Source organism: Meriones unguiculatus, chromosome 11, assembly GCF_030254825.1.
Source record: "Meriones unguiculatus strain TT.TT164.6M chromosome 11, Bangor_MerUng_6.1, whole genome shotgun sequence".
NCBI classification, from domain to species: Eukaryota; Metazoa; Chordata; class Mammalia; order Rodentia; family Muridae; genus Meriones; species Meriones unguiculatus.
Window position 1 is genome coordinate 4,509,345 of NC_083359.1, and position 17,440 is coordinate 4,526,784.

Sequence of the window (17,440 nt, forward strand, 5' to 3'; positions counted from 1 at the left end):
TCTGCCTTACTGGGCTTTCTTCCTCCCTCTCCCCTTTTCAGGGCTCCTTCCTGCTTTGGTTCATCCAGAGTCCCTTTGATTCAGCACTGCCAACCTGGGCTTAGACACTCTGTAGAACATGGGGATGAGGGGGACAGAAGGGAGCACTGAGAGGGCATCCCCTTTGCAGGTCATGATGAAATAGCTGCTGTGACCTTGTGACTCTGTGCAGGCCCCTTCTCAGTGGTCTCTCTGACACCTCACCACTCTTAGCCTCTCGGGAGTGCCCAAGGCCAGTCCTCCCCAGAAGGTAGCCTTGAGCCAAAGCCTTGTTGCCAGAAGTTCTGTGGACGTGCCTCCTGGAAGTGGGCAGAGGGATTGAGGCAGTCTCTTCTAAACGTCTTCAACAGGTTCTTCTATCAAATTAATGCATCATTTGCTGGACTGCAAGGACAGAGCCCCTCAAGCGGCCACCTTACAGATACTATGCACACCCCTGCAAGGAAACGAAGAGTCACACACAAGCAGCAACCCCGTATCGCTCCCCAAAGTCGGGCTTGCCAGACACAACTCTGTGTTTTCACATGATGAAGACTAGGAGGTACAAAAACATGGATTTCTTTTGTTTAGCACCTATTCATATAATCATTAATATGTTCATATAGTTATTTGTGCCTTTGCCTTTTAAAATATCTATAATCCTGGAGTAGCATGGTGGCTTCAAGCCCGGGCTCTGACACACACACTGTGTAATATTGACAGATTTCTTAAAATTGTCTGTGCCACATCTGTCAAACCAGGATAAAGTAAAAACCTCCAGCACAGGGATGCAGAGAGAAATGGGATGATCTACCCTTGGACCGGTACGGAGCATGTCATGTGCACCCAGTTAAGTCTGGCTGCAACTACTATGCTTATTACCGCAGCAGACTCAGGCAGACTTTGCCGCTGAGCATTTTGGGTTTTAACTATTTAATTATAACAATCCTGCCATGCAAGTCCATCCGTTCCTGTACTCCCCTGTATATGCAGAGCCTGGTCGATGCCAGATGTAAGGTGGTAAAGAGCCTGCCGGTTGACAGTTGACAATTTTGTGGTGACAGATGAGGTTGTGGTGGAGCAAGGGGTTGTATGGGATGTGATGTGAGGAGGGGAGAAACTGAGGCAGGGTTCTATCTATATCTCTGAGAGGACAGCCCTAATCATTCTTGTTTATTTAACCAGTGTGCCCAGATTTGCTCTTGGCATGAAGTGTGACCTCAGTTAATTCACTGTTAAGCAAATGGGTGGCCTGGCATCTCTCTCGGAGAAGCAATCCTCCTGCCAAAGCCAGCAGCTTGCTGTGGGTGGCCCTGGGTTCGGATAACAGCCATGTCCTGATTTGGGCCCAGATGTTTTGTCTGACCCCACCCACATCTGTCATCCTGACTCAGGGGACAGGAAGTTCCTGACTGGGGCGCTGACTCTGAGCAAGGGTCTCTCCTTCCTGCTGTCAGTAGCCAGAAGCATTGTGTGCCAATGGAGACCTTAGCTGCAGAGGAAATGATGATGTGTCGAGGGGACAGGAGTCTAGTATGAGCTGTAAAGGACCAGGGCTGTCTGCTGGGCCTGGGCCATGCTGACTCAATGGTGAGCAAGGGGAGGGGCAGGTCTCACTGTAAAAGTCTGTGGTGTTGTTGTCATTCTGGAGAAAGAGACGAATGAGGGTGAGTGCAAAGGAAAGGGAAATGCCCACTGGCATCTGGGTTAGTGAGGTGGCGGACACTGCCTCACTTCGTCCTTCCAGGACCATTGGCAAGGCAGGCTCTGTCCACCTTCAGGGAATGCTGATTCGTTCGGCGCGGTGCCCAGACACAACACGAGCCGCAAGGGGAACAGCTGTTGCCCGTTTCCACGCTGTTTCTTTGGGGAGTAGGAACTTGACCCAGTGGAAGGGTAGGAAACACCCTCCTCACCCTCAGTTCATGGTGCCTGGGAGGAACTGGTGCCACTCAGACATCGAGGACTGTGACTCGGACCAGGCCAGCCAGATTTCGCATCCTCCTACCTTTTCCTGCCCGTGGACACAGAACCATATTCAGCAACTGAAGCAAAGTAGTTCTGGTTTTGGTTTTGGTTTTTCTCTTCCCTGCAAGTGCCTTTACGCTGCCATTTTAAAAATTTTAAAATATCAGTTATAAGTCCATCCACTTTGGACCACAATGGCAGCTTTTTTTTTTTTTTTCCTGGTGGTGGTGATGGTACAGTTGATTTAGGGCTGGTGAGATGGCACAGCAGGTAAAGGCAACGTCCTAAAAGTCTGAGTTTAATCCCCTGAACCCACATAACAGAGCAGAGAACTGACTGCCAGAAGTTGTCCTGTGATCCTCAAATGTTCACTATGTCCGCACTGGTGCACACACAGGCACATACACACACACTCACAAATGTAATAAAAATTTTAGAAATACAGTTGGTTTAAAGGGGAAAGGAGAGAGAGAGAGAATGAATCACCCGAATGCCTAGAACTGAATGTGCTGCATCTGTAAATACAGGCAGCCTGAAGATTGACTGCTCTTGGAATTTCATTTAGGTGGACTAGTAAATTTTCTTTTCACCCTGCTATTTGGAGCCAACTTTCTGAAGCACTGGACTTAGTTCTTAGGTCTGGAGCAGAGCCACAGAGTGGGGACTTCACAGCACAGTCTTCAGTGTCCTTTCTGCCCCACTCTAACCTTGCCCTGAGAAAACAGAAGAAATCACTCATCTCAGAAAGCTTTCAATTTGCCTCCTTGATTAGGCTGACATAGGCTGTGGGGTTTGGCTCAGGCTGGCTCTCCATATTCCGGCATCTCTCATAGACATAATTTCAAGTTATTTTGCCTGTATTTCATCGTTCTGCTGGTAAAAGGCTTGCAAGCCTCTACCTGTACTTTGTAGTCTTTGTCAATTTTCATGGTGTGATATTCTCACTGCAGTCAATTTCAAGAAAGCAACATTATGTCACTGAATGGGGAGATAAAAAGTACATCATTGGATAGCATTCCCAGCACACAGATTTTATAACTGTAGATAACCTCAAGAGATTAAAGGTAATAAAATGTCATAGGCCATTAAGAATGGTTGGCCTTGAATATCTTGCCTTTGTTGTGAATGCAAATCATTTAATTATAAGCTTATATAACTTAAGATTTTAATAATGCTGGAGTTCAATAATGGGCTCACAGGATCCCTGAGTTTTATAATTGACTCTGCAAATGGGTTCTAGTTCACCATTGACTTTGCTTTGACAGGATGGATGGCCTCTTCGTAGGTTGGGCAGCTTTTAGTACGATTGCGGACAGCTTGAGGTATGTAAGGAAACAATGCATTGTTGCCCATCTGCATAGGACTGTGACCTTGGTAGCCGGGGCGTGGCAAGAACTCTTACCGGCATAGGCACCTCCACGGGTGCCTATAACACACATGTGTTGAACAGGGAAGATCCCATGTCAGCCATTCTGTGTAGATCGCACATCTAAGCACACTACGGAGAGTGCTTGAGGAAGAGACTTTTTGCAAAGGTGTGGTCAAACATGGAAAGCCACAGGCCCTGCAAAACCGCGTGTTACCACATCAGGTATCCAGTAGTGTATCCAGGTCTAAAGGTGCCTTCAGGAGTGACAAGGACCTACCAGAGCCTGGAGACAGAGAGGGCTGGGATACCTGACAGGCAAGGAGACCTTTGGTTGCAGTAAAGAATGATGGGAATAAATTTGACCCAATCTCCTCCTTCCCTTCGCTCTTCCATCCTGGCTCCCATCAGTGTCAACCTCCTGGGGGCATTGAACAGGGTGGGAAGGGGTGGAAATGGCATTGTTGGGGTGATCCTTTTGTGCACTCTGTAAAGGTTGTCTTTGTATATACAAATACTGCTGAGTATTGACCAGACTTTGGAATTGTTTTTCTTATGGATCATCACCTGCCTCAGTATTTTGTAAACATGTTCCTTCCTTACCTCTGATTGGTTTAATAAAGAGCTGATGGCTGGCCAATAGCTGGGCAGGAAAGGTGGGACTTCCAGGCTGAGAGAAGGCTCTGGGGGAAGGCCCAGGTGCCAAGGATTTGCCAGTGTGACTTGGAAAGGAACAGGTGCCAGGACTGAATGAGAAAGTGGTAACGGGCCTTGTGGCAGGATGTGGAAGAGAATGGATGGATTAACTAAGTTAGCTGTGCTAGCTGAGAAGTAGCCTAAGCTAAGGCCCGAGCTATAATAAAAATTAGTAGGTCTCTGTGTCATTATTCTAACCACTGGTGGGCAAGAACAATTGGCTATAGGTACAGCCCTGAAGAGTGAACTGCTGGTGAGTGTTTTACTCTTGGGTCTGAGAAAAGTTAAAGCCTGTTGTTGGAACTACTGTTTGCTCCCTTCTCACTCTTGCCGAAGGCATCTTCTCTGGTGTGACAGAGGCTTCTTGGATGAGAAAGGGGTCAGTGGAGGAGCAGACTGTGGTTGTGGTCCTGAGCTGGCAGCAGGCACCAGCACCATTTTTTGTTTGTTTGTTTGTTTGTTTTAAACTCAGCTATTCTAGTCTCCTTGATGTTTGCAAGGGTCCTTTTCTTTGGATAATCATTTTGAGGGATCTCTGGTCTGCAAGCCAAGAGACCTGGTTTGGACCTAGTGTGGATCCGAGAGACCTGGCTCTGCCACTGTCCTGACAGGTTCACAGATCCCATTACCAATCTGAAATTTCTCATTTGCAAAACCAGGGACCAGGAACAGACGATCATGATTCTCAAGGACACCTCTGCCTCTCAAGGTCGTTTCCAAGAAATCATGAGTTTCCTCCCCAGGTTATTTGCATAATGTGAAACATGTCTTTCCACAGCCAGAAGGTGGCAGCAAAGTCCTGTTTTGGAGGGGGCTGTAGACCAGGGTGGGAGACCTCAGGGCCCTTGGTAGGGCTCAGCTTCCATGGATACCCAGGTTTTAATGCTGAATGATAATTAGTAGCAATAACAGCAGAACTATTGTGATCACTATTGGTAGCTGAATAACAGCAACAATCTCTCCTTCATTTGGGTCAGGGTTGCAGAGTTGGAGAAACAGTTGCATATTGTTGCAAGGCCATTGAGCAGGTAGGCAAGGATAGTCAGAGTTCCTATTCCGTGTTGAGACTTGGAGGTGTTTCTTGACTTGCCCACAGCCTTTGGAAAGTAGAGATGTCCTGGGGAAGTTCCTGAGTTCTCTTGCTTTCATCTGTGCATTCCCTAGTTGTAGCAGACTCCCCTCCTCTCTGTCTGCATTTTGAAAGAGTTAGGGAGCCAAAAGGAGGTTCAGGACTGGTCCCAGCTGCACGTTGGACCTTAACATGTAGAAGCTGAGGAGGAAAATTCACAGCATGAATCTCATGTTCTTTTTCTCTCCGTCCCAGAAAAGGAAATTATCTTGAGTTAATTAATTTTTACAGGGTGTACCTGGTGGCTTGGCATAAAACAAGTAAGCAAGCAAACAAACAAAATTCCTGCCATTTATCCACCAATCTCTACATCTTTCCATCTGTCAGTCAATCCTTTCTCTTCATTCAGTAATTGGCAGAGTGATTCTAAAACTATGGATGCCACTAAATATGTGGTGGAGAGGTGGGAAAGGTAGAAAAACAGAGTGGAGTATGCACTATGGAGAGAGGCAGAACTGGAGACGTGATGGTGGTGATAGGACAGAGGAGGCTGAGGTCTACGTGCTGGCATTCCCCGGTAGGGTTGGCAGGATGGTGTGCAGCAGCCTGGAGCTTATGCTGCCACCTGGCCGTGGGATCCCCTGGTTCTGGGCAATGATGGAATCCTGAGATGTAGAGAGCTACACTTTCTGAATTGAACCTCCTCAAAGGATCACCATGGTCCTCAAAGCCACCAGAAGCCATGCTGTTGTCTCCAGTCCCTTCTGCTGCCCCAGGCTGCCATGAAGCCTGAGATCCATTGGTCTATGCTGCTGACTGAAGCCTTGGTGATGTCCTCAGGCTTTGGTGCCTCAGGGGCCATGTTAATGTCTGTGGCTTGTGTTGCTACCAAAGCCCACGTGGATGTTTGTGGTCTGGACTGCTGCCTGAAGCCTCTCTGTTCTTCAGCATGGGAGAGCTAGCCCACCCCTCTTCACTGTTCAAGGCTCTCCCTAGTTGATGGCTTCTGGGGAGGTAGAGGTACAGAAAGACTCAGCTTCCCTGGGGTAGGGGTGGGGGGATTGGCCACCTGGAATTTGACCATGCTCCAGTAAATATATGGACAACACAAAATGAACTTGGTTTTGTTTGTTTGTTTTTAATTTTTATTAGTTACACTTTGTATCCCCCCATAAACCTCATCCTCCTCCCCTCCTAATCCCACCTTCTGTTCCCCTTCTTCACACATGCCCCCCCCCCAAGTCCACTGATCAGGGAGGTTCCCTTCTCCTTCCTTCTGATCTTAGTCTATCAAATCTCATCAGGAGTGGCTGCATTGTCATCTTCTGTGGCCCTGAGGGGGGAACTTTTTTTTTTCCTTCCTTTCTTCTTTTTTTTTTTGATGGGGGAGGGGCGGAGGCACTGAGGTCATGCAGGACAGACATGGGAGAACCGGGAGGTGAACACGTTCAGTTGGGGTGCACGATGTGAGATTCCCAAATAATAAAAATTCAGAAAGAAAACCTACTACTTTGTGAAGAATACAGGCATTGTTTTTCCTTTAACAGAGGCCCAGGCAGGGACCAGAAGCTCAGTGCAAAGACTTGGGGGTGACTTTTTCCTGGGGATCCCCAGATGAACTGGGGGATACTTGGGAAGAGGAAACTCGGATCTCTCCTTTTGGGCTACCAAAGAGGGATGGTTCCATCGTAATTTCACAGACTCCAAGCATGGCATGTTGATGCCTCAAACCACAGGAGACTGGTAGAGAAAGTCAAAGTATCTGGGCCTGTGTCTTGTGACCACTTCAGCTTTTCTATACTGATGCTCATTCCATCCCAGCTCATCCCCTCCTTGTGTCAGCCAATCAGGGAAATCTAAAATCAGGAGGATGCTCCAGACCCAAGAGAGACCTGAGACAAGCTAGCTTCTACTGTGGTGGAGAGGGGCTGGTAAGTGGACCCAGTCTCAGCCTGGTGCCAGTGAATGAGTTTGATGATACCTGCTGCTTTCTAGGATGCTGTAAGTGGGTGCCAGAGAGCTGTGTGGCCCAGATGCTAAACGGTGTGGAAGGAAAAGCAGAGTCACTCAGTGACAGAGCACTGGCCTGGGAGTCTGGTCTCCCAGGGCCCAACTTGTACTCTGTCCTGGACACAAATAGTGTTTTGTCATCTCGGTCCACTAAACCTTGTGCTAGTTTAGGGAGAAGATAGAAAACCTGATTGGTGAGAATTATGTATTCCTAAGAAGAAAATAATAATTACCTGAGGAGTCAGCCTTTCCCTCTCCCTCTCTCTGTTATACTCTCCCTCTCTCCCTCTGTCCATTCCCCTTAGCATAGCATCCTCTGCATTCAGCCACATTGCCACAAACAGGAGGATCTCCTTCTTCCTAAAGGCTGAAGAATAATCCATTGCATGTTGAGACACCATTTTTTTGTTTTGTTTTGTTTATTTTGCTTTGTTTTGTTGGTTTTCCCAGACTGGGTTTCTCTGTTTCTCTGTGTAGCCTTGGCTGCTCTGGACTCATTTTGTACACCAGGCTGGCCCCAAACTCACAGAGATCCACCTGCTTCTGCCTCCTGAGTTCTGGGACTATAAGGCATGTGTCACTGGGCCAGGCTGAGACACCATTTTTGTATGTGTTTGTGTGATGTATGTGGGTGTGTGTTTGTATACATGTATATGTGAGCAGGTAGAGCCAGATGGAGGACACTGGTTGACTAGAGGGGAAACAAGCTGCCTAACAAGCTCCAGGGGTGCTCTTGTCTCCTTCCTCTCAGCACTGAGGCTGCTGGTTCGTTTTACCCCTCCTGGGCTTTTACAGGAGTGCTGAATCTCACTCAGTCCTCACGCCTGCACAGCAAACACTACCCGCTGAGCCATCTCCCCGGCAACAATAGCTGCCATTGTTTTGGATAACACATTTCTAAAGTGTACTCATCCAGTGCAGACATTTAGGGTGTCTCCGGATCTAGTAAACAGAAGAACAACTGCACTGTCAAGATCCTGATCCCGTCTCCTTCGGAAATGCACTGGGGAGACTATACGGCCATACTACAGCTCTGCTTTTGTTTTCTGAGGTGACTTCACGTGGTTTTCCATGATGGCCAGACCCACCCACTCACTTTCTCAGTGCACAAGGATTCCCATCTTTCTCTGTCATCACCAGTCCTTGTTAGCCTTCGTCTTTCTGGTGAACGCTGTTTTAACAGGCATCAGGTGTGGGCTAACATGGGGGCTTTGGTTTGAGTTTTACTTCTTTTGTGTGTGGTGCTAAGGATGGAAAAGAAAGCCTCACATCTATCAGGCAAACATTCCAGCACTGAGCCCCAGCCCAGCCAAGTCTTTATCTTAAGATGTTTGTGGAAACTGAAAGTTTACTTGAAATCAGGCTGGGTTTTCACCTTTTCTACCATCTTCCCATTTCTGACTTTCTTGCCATTTACAACAAAGCAGCCAAGCATCTAAAACTCAGCCCACAATAACAAACACAGCAGAGCCTGGATGCTGAGTAGTCAACAGAGTTTATTTTTCCCACGTTCTCCCACCACTCTCCCGGAGGTGGCCCATGGCAACGAGCCTCAGGAGAGCCTCATTCTTCCATCTTCTGTGGGAGAAAAATTGTACACAGGAAATGAGTCAAACTCCATGGGAGGCCCAGCACCCCCTTCAAGGAAAACAGATGCAGAGTCTGGACTTCAGAAAAATGGCATTAAGGAATGGCTCTGTCTCACTCTGTGTCGACAAAAAAGAATTATGGACAGCTAGGGGCAGGACTGGTCATCTGAAAAGCAGGGGCTTCCTCAATTTGCATCTCTATCTACAGAGAGAGGGGAACATAACTTGTCTGTCCCCCTGGGCCTCTTGCAAGAGCCTAGTATATAGGAGTCTATGCTGAAATAGCATTTGTAGGTGGATGACCAGTGATAAGGATGGGGATGACAAAAGGCATCCTCCAAGCTCTCCTTGGTTGGTCTTCTGGTCCTTAGGTGTGTGGACCTGCGGAGAAGACACCGTCCTCGGGTGTTTGTTCTTACCTGGCCTCCCACATCACGGCTCTTGGCCCTTAGCTTGTTGACTTGGGACTCAGCAATATCTGCCCTCTCCTCAGCCTCCTCCAGCTCATGCTGGACCCTTCGGCACCTGGACAGCTGTGTGTTGGCTTGTTCCTCCTGCATGGAAAGAAGATGGAGGCTATAGAGTTGTGGAACATCTCTGTGACTCTGGACTATGAAGAGTTGAGGGAATCAGGAACATGAGAATCAGAAGGAACAAGGGAATCAGAAGCCTTGGATTCACTGACAGTGTTGAGGGAAGATGAGCTGAGTTCTCTGGAGAATGATGAGAGGTGTCTGCTCATAGCCAGGGCAGTATGCTAACTAGAGGCTCCTGTCCAGCTCTCTTGCTCTTCTCCCAAGGGTCATCCCATGTGTCCCTGAACTTCCTCTGTACAATAGCTCTCTCATATAACCTAGAGATGACCCAGATCCAAAGTTCTCTCAAAACACCCGAAGGCATCAGACCAGTGGTCCAAGACCCCTTTGCTTTATGCTTCTGATAATAACCATGTATCTGGGATAGACTATTATGGTTCTGTATCTTCCTACTGGGACCTCTACTAATTTGATATGCACCACCCCCTACTCTTAACTGGTTCCAGTATTCCTCTTCAGGGTAACTGAGCAGGCTCCTGAGCAGGAAAGAAAGGGAGCAAAATGGGAGGCCATATACCAGCCATTTCTTCATTCGAACATTGGTCTTGAGAGATTCTTTGCAGGCAATAAAATACAACCCCAAAGCCAAGAAAGTGCAGAAGGGCTCTGCTCTAGAGGCCCTTTCACTTTGGAGAGTTAATTAACACATTAGCTATAAAATCTGAGGATTCCTTGAAGGCAACTAGTTTAACCCCATTCATGCTGAATTTTTTTTTTTCCATTTCATTTTAAAAGACATTTTATCTCCATGTAGTTCAGGCTGGTTTCAGACTCGAAATCTGCCTGCCTCCATTTTTGGAGTGCTGGAGATCACAGGCCAGTGTCACCTGTCTGCATAATTTATTTCCTATAAGGAAAAAGCTACTTCCCACCTTGGCCCATTTGTTCTGCTATTTGTAGCCCCTACACCCAAAGAGCCTGGAGGACATCTTTCAAAGCACTGGTTTGGACCAGCTCCTGTCTTTCCTGTTGATTTTACCTTTTGTTCAGGTGGCAGTTAAACAGAGACGGGAAAGGACTTTGAGGGTGTTGCTGTGGAAGGCTGGGTGTGGAGGTGGGGGGCCACGAGAGTAGAGCATGGAATGAGAACCATTAGGATGAGGTGTTTCAGAGTGGGAGGGCAAGAGCTGGTAGGTGGGCTGGCCTGGATAGGGAGAGTTGGGATGATGCAAGGCCAGCAGAGTGAGCTAAGATGCCCGGCAGAGTGAATCAGGGAAGGGTGGGATAAAGAGAGGCGGGCTGGGGATGGAGGTGGCCGGGAGAAGCTGGGAAGGTACTGAAAGTTAGGAGGAGGAGAAGATTCAACAAACACAGACCAAGGGGAGAGGAAGGGCAGGTGTTTCTCTGTGACTCAAAGATGCAGTCAGGCCTGGGGATTTCTGAGTGATTCTAATTGGGCACTGGCTCCCACTCGGGCTTCATATGGACACCCCATTGGGTGACAAGGTACACAGGAACCTCCCGTACTCACAGCCTCCTCTGCCTGCCTCTTGTAGGACTTCACTTTGGCCTGCAGCTTGTCTACCAGGTCCTGGAGCCGGAGGATGTTCTTGCGGTCCTCCTCGGCCTGCAAACAGAGCATCCGCAGCACACACCTACAGCCCCTGGACCCCTTTGCTGGGGTCTGCTCCACATAACAGTCTCCAGGGGTCTGGAGCTCGCTACCTGGTAAGTCATCTCTTTGACTTTGCGTTCATATTTGTGGGCCCCCTTCAGAGCTTCAGCTCCCCTCTTCTGCTCAGCATCCAGCTCACTTTCCAACTCCCGCACCTGTGTGGGGTAAAAGGGCAGTGAGGTCAAGGATCCTAGCTTTCTCTCACCGACTCATCTTAGCTCCCTTGCTGTGTTTTACAGAGGTGTTTCCTCCTAGGCTCAGTCCATGGAGTGGCTTTCTATAGATTATTGCCATATGCCCTCTTGGGGCGGAGGCACTTGGCTACTGAGTCAGGCTAGGCAAAAAGGCCCCTTCCTCTGGGGCTACATCCTTTGGCAAGGGTACTACAAGGCTGGGCTTCCACCCTGCTTATCCTCACAGGTAAAACCTGCTGATCTCTTTACAGATGCTTTCATTCCAATTAGACAAGGCAGTAGGGAACGTGGGCAGATCAATGTGTCCAAACCCAAGGCCGTTTGTTGAATTTAAAGGGAGCCAAGCATGGGCTGCCCAGTCCACCTCACAGGTGGATGGAAGAAGACAAAGTACAGAAAAGAGTGTGAGGAATTGCCTCAGTGCCATAGCTTTCTTTCGCCTTTTCTGAAGCCTTGGGGGAAGAGGGCAGCCACTGGGATGGCAGATCAACTGTGGTCCCAATATCGCAATGCCATCCCAGATAACCCAGAGAGATCCAAGTGGAAGTGAGGGTTCCAACCAACTGCATAGCTCTCTCCCTGGGGAATCCCAACAGCACTGAAGAAGACAGCCCATGCTGGGAGACTCATTAGAGCAACCTAGAAAGCTCCCAGGGCGAGCAGGTTTCCTTTCAATAGAGTCTCCATCTTCTTTTGTCAGGTCTTAGCACACATCTCCCCACCTCCAGGCTTGTTCTCCAGGCCTCTGTAAGCTTATGAAGCTGGGCAGTTGGGACTGGAAGGCATTTAAAGTGTTTGTGCAAGGGTAAGGTGACCGCAGGCTCCTAGCCAAGCTGGGAAAAACCAGCAGGTATCCTGGGACCTAGTCCTCTCCCCTTCTGGAAGGGGTCCATGAAAAGGATGGGCCTACACTCCAGTACATAGGAAAGGAAGGGAAGAAAATTTTATTTGGAGCAGAGAGGCAAATAAATAAAAATAAATAAATAATAAAAACTTTTGCATATTTTAAAGGAACCATGTGCCTAGTGACCACATTTCTAGGAAGGCTCAAAGAAAGAACAATTATACATGGGACTCCCTTTTGGGAAAATTCTCTCCTCTTTCTTCCTCCTCCTCCCCATTCCTGCCCACTCTTCCATTGTCTCTCTCTTCCTAGGACAAAAGAGATATTCTAACAACCTCCTCTAGGCAGCCCTTCCCTGAGACGTCAAGTGTTTGTGCAGCCTGTTTCAAGAATGACCGGAATAATCCAACCCAGATCCATAGGAAAAAACCAAGAAGCCTAGTAAACAGAACAGCGCTCAGCAGTGGAAACGAAGGACTGTGAGACTCGCTCAGGACTACGTGCAGGCCTTCTGGCACTAGGGGAGGTGAAGTTACTCCCGTGTATTAATTTGGAGGAAGATGCACCAGGCAAGCTCCTTTGGGGACGCAGTGGGATGTATGCCACAACTGCAGATTGGTATAGAAGAAATTCATATAGAAAAGATGGAAAAAGAAGAACCTGAGAGCAGGAGACAGACATTTTATACAGAAGGAGCACTGGTTACCCAACAAAGTAGGGGAATTTTGTGTTTAGAGAGAGAGAGAGAGTGTGTGTGTGTGTGTGTGTGTGTGTGTGTCTGTTAATCACAGCACTTGGGAGACAGAGGTAGGCAGATCACTGTGAGTTAGAGTCCAGCCTGGTCTACACAGTGAGTTCTAAACAGTAAGAACTGGTTAGAGAGAGGGAGAGAAAGAGGGGGAGGGAAGAAGAGATGGAGGGTGGGGCATGGCTTTCCCATCATCTAAATCTAAACTTTTGGTTCATGGCTGAAACAAGGCCACTAGGAAAGCCAGTGCCAAATCACCCACCCTGGCCTCCAGTTTCTGGATCTGCTTCTTGCCGCCCTTCAGCGCCAGCTGCTCGGCCTCGTCCAGGCGATGCTGCAAGTCTTTCACCGTCTGCTCCATGTTCTTCTTCATCCGCTCCAGGTGGGCGCTGGTGTCCTGCTCCTTCTTCAGCTCCTCCGCCATCATGGCGGCCTGGGTCAGTCCACAGCATACATCAGTGTGCTACCCACCCAGCACCATCCAGAGCATACAGATGATGCTGCAATCTCGTGCCTCATGCTGAGCCTCCCCCTCCCCGTCATCATGTCCCACTTTGCCTCTCTAATGACTCTGTTTCCCCTGATGTCTCTCCAGGAAGCCACCACAGACTGGCTGTGCTCAGAAGAGATAAAACCCCCTTGCCATACTCTGGGTCTGAAATCCCCCTTTCTCGGCTCCCACTGCTTGCTGTCTCTGTGGAGAACAATGCTCACATCAGTGATGGCCTTCTTGGCCTTCTCTTCTGCATTTCTGGACTCCTGGATGGAGTTCTCCACCTCTGCCTGGCACTGGGCCAAGTCAGCCTCTAGTTTTTTCTTGGTATTTATCAGGCTCGTGTTCTGCAAGAAAAATTAGATTTGAGGGTGAAGGTTTCATATGGGCACTTAAGACAATGGGAAGGGAGGGCCGTGGGTGGGGAAGGAGGTGAATCATAGTCGTGTTCCACTTCTTATTTTCCACATGAGTGGTCCGATGGGTACAATATCATTCCTGGCTGAACAGAAAGTTCTGAAACAGAGCCAAGAGCTGTACATCAGAAAATTGGGTAAATGATAAAGGGAGAATTTCAAACATTTGAGGATAGATAGATTATTCAGTAAAAGGCATTGGAACAAGAAAATGATTGATAGACACATCTATGTAAAATGAAAAATACTTCTACTAATTAAAATATGCCATGCATGGAATTGAAATTGGAACAGTAATGACAAACTAGAAAACATTATCTATATCTCTCTCTATATAAAACAGTCCCAGTTCTTATATAAATGAGATTTAGTAAGAAAAAACGACAAGAAAAATAAATAGTTAAAACACATAAGAAATATAACAGATATACAAATGAAGTGTTCTGTCTCATCCTAAGTAAAAACAAATAAAATAATAATAATAATAATAATAAACCAATGATGTATGTTTCAACAATAAAACTGGTGAAGATTTAACAGCTAGGGTCTTTGTCGAAGAGTCCTCACATGGCAATAAATGGGAATAAAAATTGGGACAGCCTTGTTAAGAAGTAATTTACATGTATTATATATAAATGTCTTTACTGTTTTGGCCCTAAAATTTATTTTCTTCCAGAGATATTGACAATAATAATCACAGATGAATGCAAAAATTTAACTATGACAACATTAATTAGTCTTTATAATAATAAAGAATTTTATTGGTAACAATCTAAAATAGCCATAGAGGATTTTTTGCAGTTATATTACTCAGCTTTCATAGTCTGTTTTTTTTTTTTCTCTTTGCTATTGAAAACTACAGCATTGAAAATTATTTAAAGATTTAGAAACATATTCTGGACATTGTTAAATGAAATTTAGAAGTTGCAAAATATTAATCAGAGTTTTATAAAAACATAACATTTAAGTAATTCACAAAGATCTAAAAACAGAACCGAATACGATAACCATTTAATTGATTTTTCCTTCTATGTGCTTGCTTATGATGTTTTAGATCAAGTATCATTAAAACTTTTATAAAATTAATAAAAATAGTTTTTTGGGAAGAAAATTTTTATTATCTTAATATTTCAGCTTAAACTTTGGGTTGAGCACTCATTCTCATGTGAACTCCTGAAATTCAGGTAAGAGCCATAATCTAACTTTTGAGTAGCAACATGGTGTCATAACTGCAAAATTCTACATCCAACCCCATGCAATGAACCATAGTCACAATCATCTTCAGGGTATGCATATAAAGAAATGAGTTTCAGGTTTAGGCTGTCCTCAACCCCCAGTATTTCTCATTACGCATATGCAAATATTCACACATGCAAATCATCCCAAATGGGAAACACCTCTGGCCCCAAGTAAAGACCTGCCTTGTGTGTTTTGGATAAGGGTTTTAAACTTGTGTTTTCTCCTTGAATCCTTCTCTGCTTCCTTGCTTTCAAATCCTAAAGCATGCAGCCTGCAAGATCTTTCATTTCTATTTCTGGTTAAATTTTAATCTGTCTTAATTGATAGAGCTCTGATCAGTGCCCAGAGCTCTATCAATTAAGAGTCAAAGTTTTCCCAGCTTGGTCTTGACCGCTAGTCTGGGAGGAGTGGGGAGCTCCTGGCCAAGGTTCTCTCTGCACCCCTCCCCCGCCCAGGGAACATGAGGTAGAGGCTGGAGGAGGAGTTCCCTAGGGAGAGGAAGCGTCTGTCCTACCTGTCCCAGGGCAGACTTGAGTGGAGGAGACAACATACCTGGGAGTGCAGCAGCTGGACACGGTCGCTGGAGTCCAGCAGCTCCTGCTCGGACAGCCTGCGGGTCCGCTCTGTCTGCTCCAAGGCCACCTTCATTTCCTCCAGCTCCTCCTGCAGGAGGCCGTTTCTGCGCTCCACGATGGCTAGCTGCTCCTTGAGGTCCTCATTGTTTCTCAGGGCATCGTCCAGGTGCAGCTGGGAATCCTTCAAGGGAAACCAGGAGTGAGGGCAGAGCTTCAGGGTGAGCTGTGGGCCCGCAGGTCTGCCAAACCGGCTGGTGCTCACCTTAAGCTGGCCCTGGACCGTGCGCAGGTGTTTCTGGGTCTCCGCCACCTGGCGGTTGGCATGGCTCAGCTGAATCTCCATCTCATTGAGATCACCCTCCATCTTCTTTTTCAGCCTCATGGCGTCATTGCGGCTTCGAATTTCTGCATCCAGCACACTTTGCATGGCCTCCACAGCACGCTGGCTGTTTCTCTTTATTTGTTCGATTTCCTCATCCTTCTCTGTGACCTTTCGGTCAAGCTCAGATTTTACCTGGCTTAACTCTAGCTGGACACGCAAGATCTTGCTTTCCTCGTGTTCCAGGGAACCCTAAGAGCAAAGGAGCAATAGGAATTTTGTAAGTAACACTATTTTCCTTCCTTCCTTCCTTCCTTCCTTCCTTCCTTCCTTCCTTCCTTCCTTCCTTCTTTTTTTCCTGTAGCCCAGGCTAGCCTGGAACTCATTATGTAAGCCAAAGTTGTTCTTAAATTTATAATCCTCTTGGATGCTGGGATTATAGGTATAGGCCACCACACCTGGGGGACTCACCTTAAATGATCATTTTCTTACAAACTATGGCATCATGATGCTCACTTTATACAAAAAAGAACAAAGCTCTGGGGTTTGAGCATTTGATGGGTTCCTGAATGTCCCCAAGAGTAGTGAAAGTCAGACTAAAATTTTGTATCTGCTATTAACAAGTAATCTTCCTTCTTGAAAATGGCAGAACATCGTTTGGACTAGTAAATATTTTTATGAGTAGCATATTTAATAGTGAGTATAATTTGGAGGCTGTTCTAGTCTCTGCATGAGCCAAATTCCAGAAATATCTTCACTGGTTGTTCTGTATGGACCACGACCTATCATGACCCCAGGTGGCTCTAGGTCTGTTATGGTGACACAGGATTCCAGGCATCCAGAGATGCTGAACAACTCTGTATGAAACAGAGCTATCTCTCAGAATGCTTGGTGATTGACACTTTCTTTCTTGAGAGGAAGATTTTGAGGGAGAAAAGATATTGAGAATAAATAATGCGTTGTTATTTATTTATTTATTCTCAAAAGGAGGCATAAGATAAATGACACCAGAAAATAAAGTGGCTCTGCCCAGGCTTTTCAGATCCAGGGCTGGCTGGCTGCTCTTCCCAGTGGGGACCCCAAGCCCCTGGCAGGAAGGGCTCCGTGTGGGTGGGTGCCTGCTGTTTCTTTCAGTTTCCTATGCGATGCCAGACAAGACACTTGCCTCCACTTCTTCTAAGGCAGCCTGCAGATCAGACTTCTCCTGCTCCACTTGCTTTTTCATCTTTTCCACTTCCTGGAGGTTTTTGCCCCTTTCAGCAATCTGCTCAGTTAAGTCAGAAATCTCTTCTGCAAAAGACAGGCTTGATTTAAGCTTTCAACAGGCTCCAGCTCATAGCATAGGCGTTTGCCAGACAAGTTAGGGGATGGCAGCTCAGTCATGGCATTTACAGAAGAGAGAATACGGGAAGCCGATCTGATGAAGTGGAGGCTAGACAAAGACGTGTTGCCTCACCTGAACTATGTAGAGAATGAACAACAAGAAGAGAATTCTTTATGACCCTAAGTATACAGAAGCATCATGAAGGACCAGACTCTGTGTCTTTCAGAACCAGCAGAGAGTTAGGGAAGCACGGATGCTGTCTAATTTTATTGGTCAGAAGTCTGAAGTCATTAGGAGCTTTGGCAAGAGGCTCAAGGTTGCTACATCACTTGAGGACTGGACAAGTCTCTTGTTTTCTAAT

General features: G+C 46.8%; 1 protein-coding gene across 1 annotated transcript in view; it reads right to left on the reverse strand.

Annotated features, from left to right (window-relative positions):
* Window positions 1-8,604: 8,604 nt before the first annotated feature.
* Window positions 8,605-17,440, reverse strand: part of Myh13 (myosin heavy chain 13) — a 45,149-nt gene continuing 36,313 nt past the window's right edge. Inside the window, exons 31-39 of the mRNA XM_060363471.1 lie at window positions 16,915-17,045; window positions 15,699-16,007; window positions 15,414-15,617; window positions 13,428-13,553; window positions 12,976-13,146; window positions 10,978-11,082; window positions 10,784-10,879; window positions 9,136-9,270; window positions 8,605-8,705 (exon numbers count right to left, since the gene is read on the reverse strand). Coding sequence (XP_060219454.1) covers window positions 8,691-8,705; window positions 9,136-9,270; window positions 10,784-10,879; window positions 10,978-11,082; window positions 12,976-13,146; window positions 13,428-13,553; window positions 15,414-15,617; window positions 15,699-16,007; window positions 16,915-17,045 — 1,292 coding nt within the window. The 3' untranslated portion in view covers window positions 8,605-8,690. The remainder of the gene's footprint in view (window positions 8,706-9,135; window positions 9,271-10,783; window positions 10,880-10,977; window positions 11,083-12,975; window positions 13,147-13,427; window positions 13,554-15,413; window positions 15,618-15,698; window positions 16,008-16,914; window positions 17,046-17,440) is intronic.